The sequence below is a fragment of the Cervus canadensis genome, chromosome 4 (assembly GCF_019320065.1).
Source record: "Cervus canadensis isolate Bull #8, Minnesota chromosome 4, ASM1932006v1, whole genome shotgun sequence".
Lineage (NCBI taxonomy): Eukaryota > Metazoa > Chordata > Mammalia > Artiodactyla > Cervidae > Cervus > Cervus canadensis.
Window position 1 is genome coordinate 22,007,851 of NC_057389.1, and position 24,732 is coordinate 22,032,582.

At 38.4% G+C, this 24,732-nt stretch overlaps 1 protein-coding gene across 1 annotated transcript in view; it reads left to right on the forward strand.

The window, feature by feature from the left end:
* LOC122440808 overlaps window positions 1-24,732 on the forward strand; it is a 175,573-nt gene that overhangs the window by 112,657 nt on the left and 38,184 nt on the right. Inside the window, exon 6 of the mRNA XM_043467514.1 lies at window positions 6,950-6,985. Coding sequence (XP_043323449.1) covers window positions 6,950-6,985 — 36 coding nt within the window. The remainder of the gene's footprint in view (window positions 1-6,949; window positions 6,986-24,732) is intronic.

The following is a 24,732-nucleotide window of genomic DNA, read 5'->3' on the forward strand; positions in this document are numbered from 1 at the left end:
AGTCAGAAAAATGGAAAATACTTTCACTAGTGTTTGGCTAAGGCTGACTATACAGAAAAAAAATATGGAAATCATTTTCTTATATATTGTACCTTTATGGACTGTTCAGTCTTAAATTTAGGTAAATAACAGTTATATTAGTTATGTGTAAATTATCTTTTTTCCTTATTTGGAATTTGTGTAAACTGAGATAAATATGGAGTATTTGTTCCCTGTTATATCCTTGTTACTTGACATAGTAGGCACTTCATAAATATTTGTTGAATGAATGTTAAAAAGATTATTGACCCACAGATTTAACAAATTTATCATCCTGTGATGATAAACATTATAATACAAGTTTCATGATTATAGAAACCCTGGCTATGTTGTCGCTTGATGTCTCCTACTTGACATAGTACCTTGGTATTAATAATACCGTGTATCCTCAATAAATGAGGATATTGTACAAGTACAATATTCCAGTAAAAGTCACCCAGGTAAAACATGCCTGTCAATCTTAGTGGGACTTCCCTAGCAATTTCTGTGGTCACTTATCTGAATCATTGTCCTTGTTTTTCTAAATATACCCATGCACTCAACATTTAAGGACTCAACATTGACTCACCTTCAAGTCCAGAGCACCTGATTTTGAAACCATAATTTCATAAGTGCAAAGTCTCTTAATTAATCTTTTTTAATTAGTTATTTTCTTCTTATAAAGTAATACACATTATAAAGATAAATTTTCTTATAATAGAAAACTTACAAATCAGTGATAAAAAGAAAAGAAAAATCACATTTTCCACACTCAAAATAGCTACTGTTAAAATTTTGGTATCTATCCTTCCAATTATATGTGTGATATACATATTTATAGATATTATTACTATGTTACATATGATTTTGACACTTGCTCATTCCCCAGTTGTTTTAACATAAACACTTCCCTGGGTTTTAAATATTCTTTATGGAATTATTATTTTTATTTTTAAGTGTTAGTCACTCAGTCATTTCCATCTCTTTGTCACCCGTGGACTGTGGCCCACCAGGCTTCTCTGTCCATGGAATTCTCCAGGCAAGAATACTGGGTTGCCATTTTATTTTTAATTGGAGGATAATTGCTCTACAGTGTTGTGTAGGTTTCTGCCATACAACAATGTGAACCAGCCTTCCTCCTGAACCTCCCTCCCAGCCCCCACCCATCCCACCCCTCTGGATTATACCGGGCTGAGCTCCCTTTGTTCCACAGCAACTTCCCACTAGATAATCTGTTTTACACGCAGTAATGTATATGTTTCAATGCTACTCTCTCAATTTATCCCGCCCTCTCTTTCCCCGGCTGTGTCCACAAGTCTGTTCTCTCTGCGTCTTATTCCTGTCCTGCCCTGCAAATAGGTTCACCAGTACCATTTTTCTAGATTCTTTACGGAATTACTTTAATGATTTGGAATTATCTTTCTCCAGGTCATTGCATGCCTGATTTTATTATACAGGTCTCACCTTTTTCATCTCCTGAGTGAGGCTTACTGAGTGAGGACTACTGTAACAAGTAGCTGTCACTCCCCAGCCCCAGCTTTTCCCTATCATATGACCCTCCTTGAAGCATAGAATGTATCTTTATTCATTATTGCATTCCCAGTGCCTAACCAGTGTCTGACCCTTGCTTAAATTATTTTTGAAAAAGTGAGTAAATGAGGGAATGAAAGGACGAAGAAAATTCCATTGATACATTTACCATAGTGACTTAATGCCCCATCTGTATACATGCAGGTTATTTACATCTGTTTCTTTATTGTAAACATCACTTTCATATGTTTCTTTGAATAAATTTTTGTGCACATTTGTGACTATTTTCTTAATTTATGTTCTTAGAAGTAAAATTGCTGGGTCTAAGGATAAGTAAAATGTTAATATTTTAAATAAATATTACCAGAAAGTTTGTGATGGTGTACACACTGATCAATAGTATTTCAAATTGCCATTTTTAATTGTAGTTGATTTATAACATTGTGTTAGTTTCAGATGTATAGCACAGTGATCCATGTATATATGCATATGTGTTCTTTTTCATATTCTTATATGATTTATCACAGGATATTGAATATACTTCCCTGTAGTGTACTGTAGGATCTTGTTGTTTATCCATTCTATGCATAATAGTTTGCATCTGCTAGTCCCAAATGCCCAATCTTTTCCTCCCACCAGAGCAACCACAAGGCTGTTCTCTATGTCTGTGGATCTGTTTCTGTTTCATAGATAAGTTCATTTATGTCATATTTTAGATTCCACATATAAGTGATATCACATGGTATTTGTCTTTCTCTGACTTACTCCACTTAGTATGACAATCTCTAGGTTCATCCATGTTGCTGCAGATGGTATTGCTTCATTCTTTTTTATGGTTGAGTAATATTCTATAGTGTATGTACATCACATTTTCTTTATTCCTTCAACTGTTGATGAACATTTAGGTTGAACATTCCATGTCTTGGCCATTGGATATAGTGTTGCTATGAACACTGGGATGCATGTACCTTTTTGAATTAGTCTTAAGTTTGGGGGGATATATGCCCAGGAGTAGACTGCATCATATGGTAGCTCTGTTTTTAGTTTTTTAATTACCTCCATACTATTTTCCATAATGACTGCACCAATTTATATTCCTGCCAATAGCGCAGTTGAGTTTCCTTTTCTCTGCACCCTTTCTAGCATTTATTACTTGTAGACTTACTAAAAAATACATTATTTTAATATAGTTGATTTACAGATTTTTCAACGTTTTGGTGATGGCCATTCTGACTGGTGTTAGGTGATCTCTTACTGTAGTTTTGATGTGCATTTCTCTAATATATAGTGATGTTGTGTGTCTTTTCATGTTCATGTTGGTCATCTGTATATCTCCTTTGGAGAAATGTCTGTTTAGGTAGGTCTTCTGCCCATTTTTTAAAGTGATTTTATTTATTTGTTTATTTTTGTCTGTTCTGGGTCTTTGTTGCTGCGCAGCTTTTCTCTCGTTGTGGTGAGTAGGGCTACACTCTAGTTGTGGTACGTGGGATTCTCATTGCAGTGGCTTCTCTTGTTGCAGAGCAGGCTGTCAGGTGCATTCAATTCCATTCAGTCGCTCAGTCGTGTCTGACTCTTTGCGACCCCATGGACTGCAGCACGCCAGGCTTCCCTGTCCAACTCCCGGAGTTTGCTCAAACTCATCTCAATTGAGTCGGTGATGCCACCCAGCCATCTCATCGTCTGTCGTCCCCTTCTCCTCCTGCCTTCAATCTTTCCCAACATCAACGACTTTTCTAATGAGTCAGCCCTTTGCATCAAGTGGACAAAATACTGGAGCTTCAGCTTCAGCATCAGTCCTTCCAATGAATATTCGGGTTGATTTCCTTTAGGACTGACTGATTTGAACTCCTTGCAGGTTGCATGGGCTTCAGTAGTTGCAGTTCCTGGGCTCTAGAGCACACGCTCAATAGTTGTGGCCCACAGGCTTAGTTGCTGCGTGACATGTGGGATCTTCCCGGACAAGGCATGGAACCCATGTCTCCTGCATTGGCAGGCAAATTCTTTACCACTGAGCCATCATGGCGGCCCCATGCCCATTTTGTTGTTGGGCTTTCTGTTATTTTGATATTGAGCTCTATAAATTGTTTGTATATTTTCAAAGTTAATTCCTTGTCAGTTGCATCATTTACAAATATTTTCTCCCACTCCATGGGCTGTCTTTTCATTTTGTTTATGGTTTCCTTTGCTGTGCAAGAGCTTTTAAGTTTAATTAGGTTCCATTTGTTTATTTTTGCTTTTGTTTCCATTATTCTAGGAGTTGGATCAAAAAAGATCTTGTTGCAATTTATGTCACAGAGTGTTCTGCCTATTTTCCTCTAGGAGTTTTATAGTATCTGGTCTTACACTTATGTCTTTAATCTATTTTGAATTTATTTTTGTGTATGTTGTTAGAGAATGTTCTACTTTTCATTCTTATACATAGAGCTGTTCAGTTTTCCCAGCACCACTTATCAAAGAGACTGTCTTTTCTCCATTGTATATTCTTGCCTCCTTTGTTATAGATCAGTTGACCATAGTGCACTGGTTTATTTCTGAGCTTTCTATCTTGTTCTGTTGATCTGTGTGTCTTTGTTCCTGTATCATACTGTTTTGATTTCTAGCAAACTGAATCCAACAATATATTAAAAGGATTATATAACATAATCAAATGGAATTTATCCTAGGCATGCAACAATTTTTTTCCATATCTGGAAATCAATCACTGTTGTACACCACCTTAGCAAGTTGAAGAATAAAATGATCATCTCAGTAGATGCAGAAAAAGCTTTTGATAAATTCAACATCAATTTATGACAAAAACTCTCCAGAAAGTGGGCATAGGGGGAACATACTTCAAATAATAAAGACTGTATATGACAAACCCTTAACTAACATCATACTCAGTGATGAAAAGCTCAAAGCATTCCCTCTGAGATCAGGAAAAAGACAAAGGTGTCCATTTTTGCCACCTTTATTCAACATAGTTTTGGAAATCCTAGCCACAGCAATCAGAGAAGAAAATGAAATAGAAGAAATCCAGATTGAAAAAGGAGTAAAACTGCCACTGTTTGCAGATGACATGACAGTATACACAGAAAATCTTAAAGATGCCACTGGAAAACTACTAGAGCTAATCAGTGAATTCAGTGAAGTTTCAGGATACAAAATTAATATACAGAAATCTTTTACATTTCTGTGTGTTAACAATGAAATATCAGAAAGAGAAACTAAGGAAATAATTCCATTTACCATTATACAAAAAAAAAACCCAACAAACCTAGGAATAAACCTCCCTACAGGCAAAAGATATCTGTAATCTAAAAACTATAAGACACTGACTGAAAAAATTGAAGATGACACAAACAGATGGAGAGATGTACTGTATTATTTGATTAGAAGAGTCAATATTATTAAAATGACCATATTATACAAGACAGTGTCAGATTCAGTGGCATCTCTATAAAATTATCAATGGCATTTTTCAGAATTAGAACAAAAATTTTAAAATTTGTTTGGAAACGTGAAAGAACCCAAATAGCCAAAACCATCTTGAGAAAGAAGAGTGGAGCTGAAAATCATGCTCACTGACTTTATACTGTACTAGAAATCTACAGTAACCAAAACAGCATGGCACTGGCTCAAATTACCATTTCGCTCAAGTCAGAAATAAGTTTTTGTCATTTTGAAACAGCATTATTAGTTGAGAAATTTCATCTCATTTTAAATAAAATTTCTTCAATTTTTAGACATATATTTTATTATATAAGATACAATTATTTTCATATGCTTTTTGGTCATTGTCATTTCCTTTTTTGCTTTGGTGGATTGTCATTCCATGTACTTGCCAAGTTAATAGTTAATAGTTTTAATTGATTTATAAGTTAATTATATACTAAGAATTTATTTAATTTCTTGTTCATTTCTTGTTCTTGTTCAACTGTGGAACTATTTTCCACAGTACGTGGTTCTCTATAACTTTTGTTTACTGTATTATAATTTTTATATGATGTGAACTTTAAAACACATACAAAAAAATAGAGATAACACACATACATAAAAACCACTTTTTATTGCCCAGCTTCAACAACTATCAGCTCATGCCTAATCCCTCTCCTCAGTTCTTCTACTTTATTTATTCCCAACTTCTGAGTGTGTTGAAGAAATCCCATGCATTGTATCATTTAATCAGTAAATATTTCAATATGTATCTTTAAAAGACAAAGACTTTTCCCTTTTAATATAATCTCCAAACTAATAATTTATAGTATAAGATGGAGCCTTTTAAAATTTTATGTAATTTTAATCTTCTTTATGATTTCAGCTTTTGTTATTTTAAGAAAAAATTTCCTTATGTTATGAATTTATAAAAATTCACTTATTTTACTATAAGATTTTGATCCATAGCCTTTGTAGAAAGTTTTGAACATACAGATAAATTAAAGAGTCAAACCTCATAACTCATATGTATCACTTTTAATCTTGTATGTGTATGATATATCCTGAAAAAGTTTAAAATTTATTTTAAAAAATTAAACCATATTATTTTTAAACTTAATAATTTATTTCAAATGTCATTCCATGTTGATAAACATTGACTGTGACATTATTTTCTAAAGGTGCATAATATTCTGTTGAAAAACTATAACATTATTTTAGTCAATGCCATAATGCTAGGTATTTAGATAGAATGATATCTTTTGACAATGTATAATAAATCATATATTAATTAAATATTCAATCCCTGTGGTATGTCAGGGAGCTTCCCAGATGGCTCAGTGATAAAAGAATCCACCATCAATGCAAGAGACACAGGAAATGAGAGTTCAATCCCTGAGTCAGGAAGATCCCCTGGAGGAGGAAATGGCAACCTGCTCCAATACTCTTGTCTGGGAAATCCCATTGACAGAGGTGTGTGGTGGGCTACAAAGAGTTGACGTGGCTGAGTGACTGAGCTCAAGCACAAGCGTGGTATGCCAGACACTATATTTGAGACTGAAGAAACAATGGCGAGAAAACACATACACACATGCACACACACACACACAATGCAGCTTTCTGTCTGGTATATGGCTTAATGTAATCATGAACATTTTTGTTCAGATATTTTTGCACTTTTTAAATTGTTTCTTTTAGGTACACTTTTCAATTTATTTTTTTATTGAAGGATAGTTGCTCTACAGAAGTGTGTTGTTTTCTGTCAGACCTCAACCTGAATCAGCCATAGGTATATCCCCTCCCTTTTGAACTTCTCTCCCGTCTCCCTCCCATCCCACCCCTCTAGGTTGCTACAGAGCCCCTGTATGAGTTTCTTAGCCATACAGCAAATTCCTGTTGGTGATCTATTTTACATAGAGTAATATAAGTTTCCTTGTTACTCTTTCCATACATCTCACCTTCTCCTCCCCTCTCCCCATGTCCACAGGTCTGTTCTCTATGTCTGTTTCTCCATTGCTGCCCTGTAAGTAAATTCTTCAGTACCATTTTTCTAGATTCCATATATATGCATTAGAATACAATATTTATCTTTCTCTTTCTGACTTACTTCACTTTGTGTAACAGGTTCTAGGTTCAACCACCTCATTAGAACTGACTCAAAGGTGTTCCTTTTTATGGCTGAGTAATATTCCATTGTGTATATGTACCACAACTTCTTTATCCATTCGTCTGTTGATGGACATCTAGGTTGCTTCCATGTTCTAGCTATTGTAAATAGTGCTGCAATGAACAATGCCTTTTTAAAAATGAAAAATGCTTTGAAAAATTGATTTTTATAGATACTGTTACATTCTCTTACACAATTATAATGACATTTTACATTTCCTCTTGCACTATCTCAGTGTCAATACCAAGTATCATTGCTCTTTTCAATCTTTGGTAATCTGATAAATGAAAAATAATTTATCACTGTTTATTTAGTATTTCACTTATTATTAGTGAGAGTAGCTACTTACTCATATGTATATGTTGAATCTTTGTATTTTTCTTTTGTGGGTTACCTGTTCATGTTCTTTGCATATTTTTTTCTCATTGAGATGTCTGTTTTCTCATCTTTTACAGTTTTGTTTTTTAAATTTAAATACTTAATGCATTGCAGCAAATGGTTGAGTAGAGATCATATGTGTAAAAAACTTTTGACTAAGTAAAATGATTATAAGTCTTTATATTTGAAGTCTATCTACAATAATATCCACCCAATTTGAATACTTTCCTAATTTGCTCAGTAGTGTCTGCATAAATAGTCTCACACTGGAGGACTTAGTTTAAGGCACCACTCTGGGAATAGGTCAAATGCTTATTTAGAGGTAAATATAAAAAAATTTTAGTACGTTGAAAGACAGAAGAAATGGACCTTCAGTGGTTGTGGAATTGTTAATGATTTATAGAGTCTTCTGGTTCAAAAATGGCAGTGATAAAAAGTCATTGCTATCTGCCAGTTACAAGATTATACAAAGTGATGTTGAGAACTTGGAATAATTCTTAATGTCAGTTTAACAAGAGTCATCACTGCAATTAGCACCCTTGTGGACAATCTCAAGAGAAAAGCTAAGGATTGAGTGATTGTGGAGTACAAAATACATTTTCACCTATGAGACAAATTGGTATGGAAACATAGACTTCCTTAGATTAGACTCTCTAGTTGGTAAATGGAGAGCTGATTTCAGTTTCTAGGGCCATTAATCTCTTACCTTTTATGGGTAGTAAATTATCTTTAAATTAAAACAAACAAAGAGTATACCTGTCAGACCATGTGTCAGAATAAACACAAGCTGCCATCAAGTTGTAATTAGGACCTTTAACCTGATCTACTTAAATGGCTTTGACAAGTAGAGGACCATAAAGCCAATTTTCATTTTCAAGGAGGAAAATAGCTTTTAATCAAGAATTTGAAAAAAAAAAAAAAAATGACCTACTTTCAAATTTTTTCTACAAACAGTGTATCACATTGAATTTCTTTAACCACAACATTTTTATGCACTGAATGATATCTTTTATGCTTATGTCACTTTTGGTGTTGCTTTGGTTTATATTTTTGTTCTAATGTCTCATATTTGAGAGTAGTAGTTAGAAAATGAAAGCCCTCTCACTCTTTGGTTTTCAGCACATGTGGGATCCGTCACACCACATTTAAAATCATATGTTATCAATTTGTATGAGCACTGTCTTGAAATTGTTCTGCTTGTCCCTTTCCCAGCATGCCCTGGTGGAAGCCCCTACCCAGCCTGCTCTAGTGGAACTCTTTCCCCAGCATGCTTTTGTGGAAAAGGGCCTTCCTTTAACTGCTAACCAAGGGGAAGCCACCAACCGTAAAACTGTTAGCATGGAGGAGTGGACACATTTTAGCTATTGTAGAAAACCTACTAGATTTTATTATTGTGGTTGTTCTGACCATTTGCATGGGTTAGGGGGAGGGCATTTTCATTTTTCCTGTGCTGTCATTTTTAAAAAGTGAGAAAATAAAGGTTATGGTAGGGCATCCGTTAAGACCGTTTATGCAGCACGTGGTAAGATAGAAAACCTGTCTTAAACCTGAGTCACATAACACAAAATTCCTGAAGCACTCTGGCCGCAGATACAGTTGGATATAGGGATCAAATGATTTCACTAAGATTTTGTTTCTCTTTCTGAGACTTTTATCCTCTTTCAGCTGTTTTCACAGGCAGCCTCTATCCTATTTCCTTTCAAACTCTCTGCCTTTTATCTGACAAGACTGGCTTAGTTCAGATGGCCATTACTGAATCAACATGGTCTTTAGGGAATTAGTTGGATGAACCTGGTCCTTGGGCTTCAGTTGCAGAATCAGAGGGGTGAAGTCTCTTCCAGTCCACAAGGAACTGAAGTAGGGGATAGGAGAATATCCAAATAAATGGTTGTAGGAGGAAAGGAGAATAGATGTTGTGGAGGCCAACATGACACTGTCTAGGGGTGTAGATTTTTCCACTGTTGGGTTCTTGTTCTTTTGCACTTTGGATGATCCCCAGACAAACAGACATAGCTATAAGAATGAATTTAGACCGGTTTCCTTCTCCCAAATCTAGAAAGGAGTCGGAGTTATAGTGGCAGTGCTAAGGGGGTGAATCTAAGAGACATGAACATCTAGAAAGCATCTCACATGTATTGATGATGTTGTCTAGATCACCTTAATATCCACCAACTCTGTAAAATTTTTCATGTCCAATAACTTTGGTAGAGTATTTTCACTTTCCTGAAAGAGTACTGAAACAATCTTATTGAATTATTTGAATATTACTATTTTGTAGAACCACCTTCAATCAATTAGCTATCCTAGGAAAGCTATATATTTTTTGTCCATGTATCAATATTCAAGGAGGATAAAATTTATGAATGAGTGTGGTTCTTTCATTCCTTGAAGAATACCCAGTTGTAAGTATAGGACTACTTTGGAAACCATTGAAACCATTATACACCTTATGAAGGGCTTCCCAGGTGGTGCAGTGGTAAAGAATCCGCCTGCCAATGCAGGAGACACAAGAGACAAGGGTTCCATCCCTGGGTCAGGAAGATCCCCTGTAGTAGGAAATGACAACCCACTGCACTGTCCTTGCCTGGAAAATTCCATAGACATAGGAGCCTGGCAGGCTACAGTCCGTGGGGTCGCAAAGAGTCAGAACACAAACAGGATACACTTTATGGGAGAGATACCAAAAAGATTGGCTGTATCCTCTCTAAAATATCAATAGGAGACCATTAAGATTTCTCAGTCCCTTACAAAATGAGGAATCACTTTCCAGAAAATAAGTGACTTCTTGTCACTTATGTAGGCATTTCACCCTACATAAAATGCTTCCAATAGCTTCTGATTTCCAAAGTTAATCCTTTTTAAACACTTACTTAATCCTTCTGATTACGTCAAGAAGAAAGTCACAGTCTGGTGTTAATGTATCTTTAACACCTAACAGTCACTAATACCCCTTTTAACAGAGAATAAGCAAGCTTTCAGTAAACAACTGAATCTCTGATGAACCTGGGGCTGGGTTTGATAAGCCTCATTAAGAGAATAGGAGTCATCTGAACTGATGCTAAAGAACACTGTAGATATTTGCAGTGGGGACTTCACAAATCCATGGTGTTTGCCACGTTAGTTTACTGAAAAAGTAGTGCATATATGGAACTTTACATCATGAAAACCTAAAATAGGTTTGAACATATAATAGGCTTCAAGAAAGGTGAATCTAAATTCACAAATGTCAGGAAAATATCACTAAACTTTTGAGTTTCATACGATAGAAGGCTACTATCACATGACGTGCCCCTTTATACTCCTAGAAGAGACGGAACATGGGATGGACCGTGGTTCAGAACCACTAGACTAACTTGTGCTTCTAAGTAAAGTCCTTTATTTCTTTGAAAAGACCTCTTTTAAATTGCAGATGATGCTGTTCTGGGGAAAGGTGTCCCTAAAGAGACAGTAGCGTAAGTGCCCATGTTAGTACTATTTTACTGTGTGCACAGGCTAAATATAATGCAGATTGAACTAATCTAAAGTTCAACATCTGTTTCATTCAAAGTGGAACATTTGAAATTCAATGCCAAGAAGGACTTTCAAACCCGGCTTTATTCTGCACAACTAATTGCAATAGTCAGTTTCCAGTTTTTGAGTCTATAAAGCCCTTTAGCTAGCCCCAATTAAAGTCCCATAAAGTAGCATTACAATTTGATGAATGTTTTATAGGCTTCATTATATTTTTACAAAGAATTGTTGTATATAATTTTATAAATTTTTGAATTTAATAATTTGAATATCAGTAATATATTGAATACTATGGTTAAGAACCTATACTTTGGAGCTGGACAGACTTTTGATAGAATTTCTCATCTGCTACTGAGTGACTTTGGGCAAGTTATTTACTCTCTAAGTTCCAGATTCTTTTTACTATAAAATAGGGATATGGATAATATCTGTCACATAGGTAGCAAAAGTAAACTGCTTGTTGGGTGTATTGAGCAAAATAATTTAAGTACTCTCTTACACAATACCTGGCAAAGTTAGGGGTCAAACATATTAAATGTAATGAATAATCATCCTAGTAGCAGCTTTATTCAGTGCTGACGTTTGATTTAATAGCTTTGTTTTTAGAACACAATTATTCAGGTTAAATGCATGTTTAAGAAGTACCTCTTGATGTTTTCAAATGTGCAAATGTTTGCACAATGAAAATGAGAGTAAAAAAAGTAAAAGTAAGAAGTTTTACATTTTTTCTGAAATTTTTGATTTTCCAACACTCATAACACTGGCTGTATGAAATATATCCAGCTTTGTCTTTATTTACTTGAATTTTCTCATCATCTTTTTTTTTTCCATTTATTTTTATTAGTTGGAGACTAATTACTTTACAGTATTGTAGTGGTTTTTGCCATACATTGACATGAATCAGCCATGGATTTACATGTGTTCCCCATCCTGATCCCCCCCTCCCACCTCCCTCCCCATCCCATCCCTTTGGGTCTTCCCAGTGCACCAGCCCCCGAGCATTTGTCTCATGCATCCAACCTGGGCTGGTGATCTTTTTCACACTTGATAGTATACATGTTTCAATGCTATTCTCTCAGATCATCCCACCCTCACCTTCTCCCATAGAGTCCAAAAGTCTATTCTTTACATCTGTGTCTCTTTTTCTGTCCTGCATATAGCATTATCATTACCATCTTTTTAAATTCCTTAGTATACTATATTGGTGTTTATCTTTCTGGCTTACTTCACTCTGTATAATGAGCTCCAGTTTCACCCATCTCATTAGAACTGATTCAAATGTATTCTTTTTAATGGCTGAGTAATATTCCACTGTGTATATGTACCACAGCTTTCTTATCCATTCATCTGCTGATGGCATCTAGGTTGCTTCCATGTCCTGGCTATTATAAACAGTGCTGCGATGAACATTGGGGTACACGTGTCTCTTTCAGATCTGGTTTCCTTGGTGTGTATGCCCAGGAGTGGGATTGCTGGGTCACATGGCAGTTCTATTTCCAGTTTTTTAAGGAATCTCCACACTGTTCTCCATAGCGGCTGTACTAGTTTGCATTCCCACCAACAGTGTAAGAGGGTTTCCTTTTCTCCACACCCTCTCCAGCATTTATTGCTCGTAGACTTTTGGATAGCAGCCATCCTGACTGGCGTGTAATGGTACCTCATTGTGGTTTTGATTTGCATTTCTCTGATAATGAGTGATGTTAAGCATCTTTTCATGTTTGTCAGCCATTTGTATTTCTTCTTTAGAGAAACGTCTGTTTAGTTCTTTGGCCCATTTTTTGATTGGGTCATTTATTTTTCTGGAATTGAGCTGCAGGAGTTGCTTGTATATTTTTGAGATTAATCCTTTGTCTGTTGCTTCATTTGCTATTATTTTCTCCCATTCTGAAGTCATCATCTTCTTTGGCTACCTCTGCCCTGGGCTGTGTTCCCCTGCCTACTCCCCTGAGAGGATGGAATGTTTAGAACTGGAGGGCAGGAGCTCAGGGCTCCTCTCTAAGATGTCCTTACCAACTCTGCCCCCTTTTACAAGGAGGAAACTGAAGCCCAGAGTGGATTGGTATTTACACAAGTTCAACTGAGTCAGAATTTAAACTTTGCTTCTCACACTCATTCCTTTGCACTATACTGATTTTCAAAACTGATAATACTCAACAATTTTTTGGGCCAAATCACTGTGGCCCATTTAAGAATGGTCATTAAGAAAATGACTTTGAAGAAAAAAGCTGTAAATGATGAAGGAATAGAAACATGTTTTGGTTTTCTAGAATCAGTTGATTTTTTTGTAAGCCATGTTCCTAAGATCATATTTGGAACATATTGCACATAGAGCAAAGATATCACTGCTGACAAAGATCTGTATAGTCAAAGCTATGCTTTTGACAGTAGTCATGTACTGATTTGAGAGTTGGATCATAAATAAGCCTGGGTGCCAAAGAATTGATGCTTTCGAACTGTGGTGTTGGAGAAGACTTTTGAAAGTCCCTTGGACTGCAAGGAAATCAAACCAGTCAATCCTTACTTCATTGGAAGGACTGAAGCTGAGGTTCCAATACTTTGTCCACCTGTTGTGAAGAGCCGACTCATTGGAAAAAACCCTGGTGCTGGGAAAGATTGAGGGGAAGAGGAAAGGATGCAGAGGATGAGATGGTTTGATAGTATCACTGAGTCAATGGACACGAATTTGAGCAAACTCCAGGAGACAGTGAAGGACAGGGAAGTGTGGCGTGCTGTAGTCCATGGGGCTGCAGAGTCAGACATGACTTAGTGACTGAACAACCCACAGACACAATGATTATATATGTATGTAAATATTTATTTACTATTTTCTTGATTATTATCAGTATAGTAGTAATTAATAGCAACTAGTAACCAAATATAAATAATATTATTAACTCAATATTTACATTAATCATTATATATTTTACTGTTACTTAGAATATTCTTTTCTAGCTAAAGAGTTGTTGTGATGTTACCAAAGGGTGTACCATTTTTATGAAATTTCCCAGCAATATTGAGAAAAAAATTTTCTTTTTAAGATGGTATACTAAACCTTGAGAAAAAGAAAAAACAGTTCACGCTACAAAGTGTGTGGAGAAAAGTCCTGCTCTGTAATTCTGTGTATGATGCTAGGATTAGGCAAGCAGCTGATGGATGGCTTGATCAGCCAGGGGCTAACCTGAAAACTGCCGACTTCCTGGATGTGAGCCAAAGATTGCCCTTGGGGTTGAGATAAGCCAGTTAATCTCCTGACTGAAACAGCTAGTCTAGACGTTGAATTGCTCTGGCACAGTACTTGTCAGGGATCTTGTGGACTGCCTACATGCTAATTTCACCCACTGCGTAGTCCTGGGCTTGCAAGGGTATTTGGGGCAAGGGTATGGTAGAGTTGCTATGAGTTGACATATTCAGCTGCCAGGAGAAGGTTATACAAGGTGGAGTGCTGGTTTGCCTGAATTTTTCTTAGATCAGTTCCCAGTCACCAGTGGAGAGGAAACAGCTGCATAATAGGTCTAGCTTGTTTTTATTCATGCGTAAGGATGTAATAAGGAATCCGTAAGCTGGTATTAGCTGTTTCTGATCCTCTGAGAGGTTCTTCTGGCTGTGAGGATCCTTAAAAGTTGTTGAGAGAGTCATTTGGGACTGGCGTATGCTGATGAGTGAACTGCAAGGCATATACAAAATGAAAAGAAGACTTTCTAGAGAGCCAGCAAGAAATAAAGGTGGTCTTTGGATACAGAGCAGAAATTTGACACAGATGTTACCATTATCTGATCTTTTAATATAAGAAATGCTAAAATAGATTAAGCAGCAAAATATGTGTTACACAGGCTTCAAAGTTTTCAGAGCAACCATCTTCAGCCTAGAAAGAACTGAAGACTTCAACCTACATTTTGGACTTGCTTTGTTTTAATATTTGTACCATATCTTATTCAGCATTGAATCCCTACTTCATTTGTTTTGGGCTAAAAAGATGAACAAAATCAGTTATTTCCTTTAATGACTTTACATTCCAGTAAAGGAGAAAGTGACAAAGAAAGTGAAGTGTTAGTCAGTCGTGTCCAATTCTTTGCAACCCTATGGACTGTAGACTGCCAGGCTCTTCTGTCCATGGGTTTCTCCAGGCAAGAATACTGGAGTGGGTAGCCATTCCCTTCCCCAGGGGATCTTCCTGACCCAGGGATGGAACCTGAGTCTCATATTGTGGGCAGATTCTTTACCATTAAAGGTGGTCACACCAAATAAGAAAAGAATATCACCAAGAAAAAGATGAACATCCATCATTACACAATGGTTTGGAGATTGAGATTGTACCTGAAATGACTGAGGATTTGGACCCATTTAGAAATCTGTCTTCCTTCATTTTTTCCACCTTACTCTCCACATTCATATTCTCATATGCATCTGCACCTATAGCTATTATTTATGTTCTACAGATACCAAAGGGTTTCTCTGTACCCTGTTCTCACCCATGCTCCACTAGCCAGATGCATAGTGAACTTTTTTTTTAAATGTCCAATAGGAACTTTCACCAGAATCCATTCTTCTGTTATCTTTGGATGTGATCCACTTGAGTTGGCTGTACCATATATCACCCTGGCATCAATCTAAGCTCTTGAAGTCCTCAAATTCCTTCATTTCTCTCAACTCCACATATAACTCACCTCTAAATTTAATTGCTTCTACCCCATCTTGCCTGAAGAACTATGGACGGAGGTTTAGAAAATTGTACAGGAGGCTGTGATCAAAACCATCCCCAAGAAAAAGAAATGCAAAAAAGGCAAAATGATTGTCTGAGGAGGCCTTACAAATACTTGAGAAAAAGAAGGGAAGCTCAAGGCAAAGGAGAAAAGGAAAGATATTTCTATCTAAATGCAGAGTTCTGATGAATAGCAAGGAGAGATGAGATAGCCTTCCTAAGTGATTAATGCAAAAAATAGAGGAAAACAATAGAATGGGAAATGCTAGATATCTCTTCAAGAAAATCAGAGATACCAAGGGAACATTTCATGCATAGATGGTTTCAATAAAGGACAGAAAGAGTATGGACCTAACAGAAGCAGAGGATATTAAGAGGAGGTGGCAAGAATACACAGAAGAACTATACAAAAAAAGATCTTCATGACCCAGATAACCACAATAGTATGATCACTCACCTAGAGCCAGGTATCTTGGAGTGTGAAGTCAAGTGGGCCTTAGAAAGCATCACTACAAATAAAGTTAGTGGAGGTGATGGAATTCCAGTTGACCTATTTCAAGTTCTAAAAGATGATGCTGTGAAAGTGCTGCACTCAGTATGCCAGCAAATTTGGAAAACTCAGCAGTAGCCACAGGACTGGAAAAGGTCAGTTTTCATCCTAATCCCAAAGAAAGGCAATGCCAAAGAATTTTCAAACTGCTGCACGATTGCACTCATTTCACACTAGCAAAGTAATGTTGAAAAATCTCCAAGCTAGGCTTCAACAGTACATGAACTGAGAACTTCCAGATGTTCTAGCTGGATTTAGAAAAGGCAGAGGAACCAGAGATCAAATTGCCGGCATCCATTGGATATAGAAAAAGGAAGAGAGTTCCAGAAAGGCATCTACTTCTGCTTCATTGACTACGCTAGAGCCTTTGACTGTGTGGATCACAACAAACTGTGGAAAATTCTTCAAGAGATGAGAATACTAGACCACCTGACCTGCCTCCTGAGAAATCTGTATGCAGGTCAAGAAGCAACAGTTAGAACCGGACATGGAACAACGGACTGTTTCCAAATTGGGAAAGGAATACCTTAAGGCTGTATGTTGTCACCCTGTTTATTTAACTTATATGCAGAATATATCATGCAAAATGCCAGGCTGGATGAAGCAAAAGCTGAAATCAAGATTGCCGGGAGAAATATCAATAACCTCAGATATGCAGATAATACCACCCTTATGGCAGAAAGTGAAGAGGAACTACAGAGCCTCTTGATGAAAGTGAAAGAGGAGAGTGAAAAAGCTGGCTTAAAACTCAACATTGAAAAACTGAATATCATGGCGTCTGGTTCCATCATTTCATGGCAAATAGATGGGAAAACAATGGAAACAGTGACAGACTTTATTTTCTTGCTTCCCTGGTGGCTCAGAAGGTAAAGCGTCTGCCTGCAATGCAGGAGACCTGGGTTCAATCCCTGGGTCAGGAAGATCCCCTGGGGAAGAAAATGGCAACCCACTCCAGTACGCTTGCCTGGAAAAGTCCACAGACTGATGAGCCTGGTAGGCTATATAGTCCATGGGGTGGCAAAGGGACAGACACGACTGAGCAACTTCACTTTCACTTATTTTCTTGGGCTCCAAAATCACTGCAGATGGTGACTTCTGCCATGAATTTAGAAGATGCTTGCTCCTTGGAAGAAAAGCTATGACCAATCTAGACACCATATTACAAAGCAGAGACTTTGCCAACAAAGGTCCATCTGGTCAAAGCTATGGTTTTTCCAGTAGTCATGTATGGATGAGAGGGTTGGACCATAAAGAAAGCTGAGTGGCAAAGAATTGATGCTTTTGAACTGTGGTGTTGGAGAAGACTCTTGAGAGTCCCTTGGACTGCGAGCAGATACAACAGTCAATTCTAAGGAAAATCAGTCCTGAATATTCATTGGAAGGACTGATGCTGAAGCTCCAACACTTTGTCCACATGATGTGAAGAATTGACTCATTTGAAAAGACCCTGATGCTGGGAAAGATCGAGGGCAGGAGGAGAAGGAGACAACAGAGGATGAGATGGTTGGATGGCATCACCTACATGATGGGTGTGAGTTTGAGCAATCTCCAGGAGTTGGCAATGGACAGGGAAGCCTGGTGTGCTGCAGCCCACGGGGTTGCAAAGAGTTGGACATGACTGAGCGACTGAACTGAACTGACCCCTGTTTTGACACCTCCTCTCTTACAGGTTGGGTTCTTTGGGATGTAGATTCTGCTTTGAATCAGTATCTGTGGAAGAAAAGGGAAGGAAGTAGGATTGGGCAGAAGGGGGAAGCTGAGCTGTGAGGCAGGCCCTATAACGTAGGCCACAAGGATCTTGGGAACTATAATGGCTTCTGAGTTGTTCCACGTTGTATAGAAATGGCAAAGGCTTCATCTTTAAAGAGGTTCTGGGCTGTACATTTCTATTTCTGTTACCCTGCCTTTCTGTTTCCTTATCAGTCACCTTATTTTAGGTTTTCAGAACTTTCTGTTTGAACTTTTCTGGAAATTTTCTAATTATTCCCATTTCTCTCTTCTATATATCCTCTGATTAAATATAAAACAAATTCACATCACTCTACTACTTACAATCCTCCCATAACTTCTCATCACTTGCAGGATAAAGTCCTGATTTCATAGCATTACTTACAAGGAACTTTATGATTTCAGACCTGTCTGCTTTTTCAGACTAATTGCTTCCAACCACTCCTGGACCAACCCTGAATGCTAGCAATGTGGAACTCCCTGCAGTTCCCAAAATGTATTGCCGTCTTCTTTAGGTCTCTGTCCTTCTATTCATCTACCTAGAAAGTCCTTTTCTCACCTTATTTGTCTACTAAACTCATCTTAACCATTCTTCAAGAGTCAATTCAAATTTGTTTTTTTAAAATGCCTCCCCCACTTCTAGACAAAATCAAGCACTTTCATTTCTGTAGGCTCTTGTCATGAGCTGAGTTATTTGTTTTTTATTTGTCTCAACCTTTATGATGCAAAAACCTAAGGGGCCAATAACATGTGTTTGTGCATGTATCTTATATAAATTTATCTTATATTCCCTGTGCTTAGCACAATTTCCGGCTCAAGCTGTATCTTTCAGAGTAAGAAAGAAAAGGAAAAGGGAGGAAGGAAGGAAGCCCTATCTATACTAATTATAAAGTACATTCTAATCAGCATCTGTAATTACTTCATTAAGGTGTTCAGGAGCTCTGTATTGAATTACTTTGCAAATGTAGAAACAAAGATTTTGTGAAATTTATTCTTAATATACTTTGCTTTCTTTTTTTTTTTTTGTCTTTCTGTATTATCTTTTTTTCTGATTTTTTATTTTTAGTTGAAGGATAATTGCTTTACAGTATTGCATTGGTTTCTACCAAACATCGACGTGGGTAAACCTACGGCTGATTCATGTTGATGTTTGGTATACTTTGGTTTCAACAGAATTTTTGCATCTCTGTGAAAAAAATCACATGTTCATAGTTAGAAACCACAACTGTTTGATCACTGGTAAAATGGACCTGCCTGGTAGGGCTCAGAACTGAGAAGGGGGTGAGCTCCCGGGAGAAGTGCTGGCAGTAGCTATTCAGAGGCCTTTGGAACAATTAGGCAGTCAGTGTGAGACTGACCCACAAATAGGCAAGATATGCACATATCAGCAGGTGACTAGGATATTGAGGAGGGAGCAGACAAAGGCTGTTTTATGACTGCTGGTGGCAAAGAAGGAGTGATGCAGGCAGATATAATGAAGGCTTCTTCCAGGAGATCCAGCCATAAATAATGGACACCCAGTCACATCAACTGGTATTTCGAGGCAGTTGACAACCCTTGGAAGGCCTGAACGTCAAAAGTGCTGGCTTTTTAGGTATCAGGACTGAAGCAGAGAGTAAAGCAGAAAATTAGCATGGAGATCCAGGATATTAGGATAGGGCTATGTGGCAGAGGCTTGGCCACTGAGGACAAAGTAAGAACTCATTATGGAAAGTAGACACAGCCTCATTGCAGTGCGGGCAGGAAAACTGACTCCATGTGGAGGGACTAAATGTGGCCTTTGTTGTCTCCTCAGGTCCGGGTATGGGAGCTGTTTGGCAAAAGCCAGAATCTATAGCTTGTGAAAATGACCCTCAATACTCGAGTGAGAACGGACAACAAATCAAACTGCATTTTAGTCCGGATCCTGGGAACCTATAGTGTCAAAAGTTTCTTCCACTAGTAAAGATGAATTATCAAGAAATACCACAAGGTCTAGTTAAGTTTATTTTGTGACTGCACTGAAAACAAATTCCTCAAATAGCCCCATCCTTACTGTGCTCTGACCTGTATATTTTGTACAGTTCAGAAGAGTGAAGAGAGAAACAGTGGCGAGGAGAATGTGTTTTAAAAATACATGTTGAACCTGTTCCCCAAAGCCAAGCTTAGGGTGAGAAAAGCACTGCAAGAGCGTAGAAGGGCCCAGACTGACTTCTAAAGAAGGAAGAAAAGCATCCTTTGTCCAAAAGGAAAGGAAACATAGTGATGTGGCGACGCTGTTTTATGTTCAAACTAGGGCATCACTAGCTGACTGCATTGCTAATGGTCAGGACCGGCGGGGAGCAGGGTGATGAAGGGCAAGTCCCCTCCATGTGCGCTCTCCCACTGAGGACCAAGTAACCACAGAGAGGTGGTGCTGTCAGGAAGAGTGGATGCAAGAGATCACGTCTGGGGTGGGCAGGGGGAGGGGAATAACAGGCACAGAGAATGACCCCCTGGGCCTTTGTGTAGTAGAGTGTTTCTATTTGTCTTCTTGGACAGAAAGCGTTCCCTTTGTAAAAATTGAAGTATAGTTGATTTACAGTGTTGTGTTAGTTTCTGCTGTGCAGCAAAGTGATTCAGTTATACATACCTATATATTGTTTTCTTTTTCATATGCTTTTCCATTACAGTTTGTTGCAGGGTATGGAATATAGTTTCTTGTTGTTTACCCATCCTGTGTATACTAGTTTGCATCTGCTAATCCCGATCTCCCAAACTTTCCCTCCCCCCCACAGCAACCATAAGTCTCTTCTCGATGTCTGTGTATCTGTTTCTGTTTCATAGATAGGTTCATATATATCATATTATAGATACCACATATATGTGATATCATATGGTATTTATCTTTCTGTCTGACTTATTTCATTTAGTATGATAATCTCTAGATCCACCCTGCCAATGGCGTTGTTCATTCTTTTTTATGGCTGAGTAATAATCCATTATATATATATGTGTGCCTGTGTGTGTGTGTATGCCACATCTTCTTAAACCAATTTTCTGTTGATGAGCACCTGAGTTGTTTCCATGTATCGGCTTTTTAAGTAGTGCTGCTGCTATAAACATAGGGATGCATGTATCTTTTTGAATTATAGTTTCATCTGCATGTAAGGGGCTTCCCTGGTGGCTCAGATGGTAAAGAATCCGCCTTGGGACTTCCCTGGTGGTCCTGTGGTTAAGACTCTGAGCTTCTAGTGCAGGGGGCTCGAGTTTGATCCCTGGTCAGGGAACTAGATCCCACATGCCACAGAGTACGGCTAAAAAAAATTTAAAATGCTTTAAAAAAAAAAATCCGCCTGCAATCAGAAGACCTGGGTTCAATCCATGAATCAGGAAGATCCTCTGGAGAGGGAGTGGTAACCCACACCAGTATTCTCGCCTGGGAAATCTCATGGACAGAGGAGCCTGGCAGGCTACAGTCCATGGAGTCGCAAAAAGTCAGACACAATTGAATGACTAAAAACACACACTGGATATATGAGTGGGATTGCTGGATGATATGTAACTCTATTTTTAGTTTTTAAGGAACCTCCATACTGTTTTCCGTAGTGGCTGTACCAGTTTACATTCCTGCCAGTGGTGTAGTAGGGTTCCTTTTTCACCCCACCCTGTCATTTGTTATTTTGTAGACTTCTTCATAATGGCCATTCTGACCATTGTGAGGTGGTGCTTCATTGTAGTTTGATTTGCACCTAGGATATAAATTATTAGTGCAGTTTATGAGATGGCTTTGAGGTGTGTTGATTCTGCTGAACTAGCTTGCCCAGAACTCCCTCTTTAGTTTACTTCTAGTTCAGGAAGGCTTCAAGGGGGTTGCTTTCACAAGACCTGTAGAGTGGAAGAGAGACAGCAGCCATTTTGTAGCACACACACACACACACACCTTCCTCTACACATTTGGGCAAGTACTAGTTTAGTTGCTTCAGTGAAGAAGTTTTTTAGATGTAATTAAAATCCCAAATAAGTTGATTTTGAGTTAATCAAAAGGGATAATAGCCTGGGTGGACCTGACCTAATCAGGCTCAAGTCCTCTAAAGAGAAAATAGGCCATTGTATTCCAGGTAGCAGATAGGAAGGAAAACCATAATCTACATTTGTGTCCTTGGAATGAAACACCAAGTGTGCCTACAATTGCCCTCCCTTTCCTCTGATCTTTTTTTCCAGTTTCTGACTCCCTGAAGCAGGTGCCCATGTTCTGCTCTGTGGTGAGGGGCCCTCAGTTCTGCAGCATACCCTTGTCACCAACATCAGAGGCAAGAATAGACATGTTTTAGTCTCTTCTTTTGGGGGCTCAGCCTTTTATGATCTTCAGTTCTGCCTGGCTGTGCACTTTGGGCTCCAGTAGGTGATGTGGTTACTGCCTGGCAGAGACTAGTGAGCCAGGATTCCCCTGTATTAAACATATACACATACACACAGGTGCATGTATGTATGTATAGATATTTTATTTCGGGATGTATGCTGCTGCTGCTAAGTCACTTCAGTTGTGTCCGACTCTGTGCGACCCCAGAAATGGCAGCCCACCAGGCTCCGCCGTCCCTGGGATTCTCCAGGCAAGAACACTGGAGTGGGTTGCCATTTCCTTCTCCAGCACATGAAAGTGAAAAGTGAAAGTGAAGTCGCTCAGTCATGTCCGACTCTTAGCAACCTCATGGACTGCAACCTACCAGGCTCCTCCGTCCATGGGATTTTCCAGGCAAGAGTACTGGAGTGGGGTGCCATTGCCTTCTCTGTTCTGGATGTATATACATGTATCAAACCCTGAAGTAGGAAATGGCAGCCCACTCCCGTTTTCTTGCCTGGAAAGTTCCACAGACAGAGGGGCCTGCTGGGTTTTACAGTCCATGGGGTCACAATGAGTTGGACATGACTAAGCATGAGCACATATATGTATAATTATTTATGTAAGGATGTATATATAAGTAAATACAAAAGTATAAAGTACATATATATTCTGGTTGAATCTTGATTGACACAATACCTTCTCTTACCTTATTTTTGTATATCACTTTATAGTTTACTATCTCTGCATATTTTATTGTATTACTATTACAGCATAGATGGAAATAGTGGTGCCCAGAGACACTAAATGACCCAATCCATGCCACACAGCCAGCAGGTGGCCTAATCAAGATGTGAATTAAAGCGCATGCTCCCTTACCTGACTACCCACCTTGTAACAGCAATGTGTTTGCAGGAAAAAAAGCTTGTAAAGTGCAAGAAAGCTTTTTTGGAGGGATGGGTGAAAAAACATACTGTAATGTGGGTTAAAATAACTTCTCTCTTTACTAATAGATTCCAAAAATTATATAGAATTTCATATTTGAGTATTGAGGTTTGTGGTTAATTCCCAGTACTTATGAAGAAATGAGAGGAAAAAAAAATACCACAGATTATTTAGCAAAGTGTTTGATATTTACAATTATTATGCTTCTTGAGGTGAAAGTGGAGTGGGCATGGAGTTCTGGGTGAGGACAGCTCTTCTAGAAGGGACAGATATAGAAAGTCAGCAAATAGAACAGTAGGCCTTCTATGTTCTCTCACGTATTGCTTGCATATCACAGTTCTAATGTAAATTAATCAATAGTAGGTCTCATGTCCCAGCCTGGCCATTCTCTAAGAATATTTAATCTCTAGATTAATAGAAATTATGTATAGACAAATATTTTTCCCCCATGGAGCAATAATAGAAATAGAATACAGGAATAAAGGGACAATTTTGGAAACAATAGTTATTTTTAAATTGAAGGGGGGACTTCTCTGGCAGTCAAGTAATTAAGACTGTGTACTTCCACTGCAATTCCTGGTTGGGGATCTAAGATGCCACATGCCACTTTTGGTGTAGCCAAAAATAGATAGATAGATATATTAGATAAATAGATATACTGAAGGGGGAAAGATGAACAAAGATACGCTTGGCATCAAGTATCACTATTTAACACTTAGTTGTTTTTCTTCCCACCTTCTTGCAAACTCAGAAAGCCATAGCCCATGCAGAGTGGAAATATATTGCAATACACTCCCTCCTGCCATGGTGAGTGGTGTGAGGAGGCCCATGTGGGGGCAGCATCTGACTTAAACTGGGCCAAGGAAGGCCCTCCCCCAGGACATCTTATGCCTGCCCCTAAGGGCCATTTCTAACCACATGGTGAAGCCCTGGAGGTGTGTTGATAGTGGTTTGCACCGAGAGGGGAGAGAGTCTGCAGTAGGAGCGCATAGAGCTGCCCTGGAGAGAGGTGAAGGAAAAGAGCCAGTGAAGAGGGGAGCCTGGCAGTTCCAGTGGGTGGTTCCAGCTGTCACTGAAGGCCTGTCCCACCTGGGGAGAGCTAGTATTTTGGAATATTATAAACTTCATTTCAAAGAACAACTAAAGAGCCCTGGGGAACAGGTCTTTCTGTCTCTCCCCTTTTGCATTCCAAGATATGAAGTTTGGAGTCAGAATTATGTCCACTCAGAGGTCAGGTCAGGACTTGCGCCTATGTTGCCTGAAGAGATTTAGGTGAAATGGGACAGTCCTGGTGGTCAACCCTGATGCACAATGGGTGAGACCACAGAACTGGCAGCAAGCACGTGTACTTGGTGAAAAAGGTCAGCATGTCTTGTTTTGAAACAGAAGGGCAAAAATTGCGGTGGAGGGGGGGGACACTTATGGAAGAAGGAAGTATTTGTGAAATTTTTCAATGCCCCCTGTTATCTTGTAGTTGTGCAACTTGGGTTGAA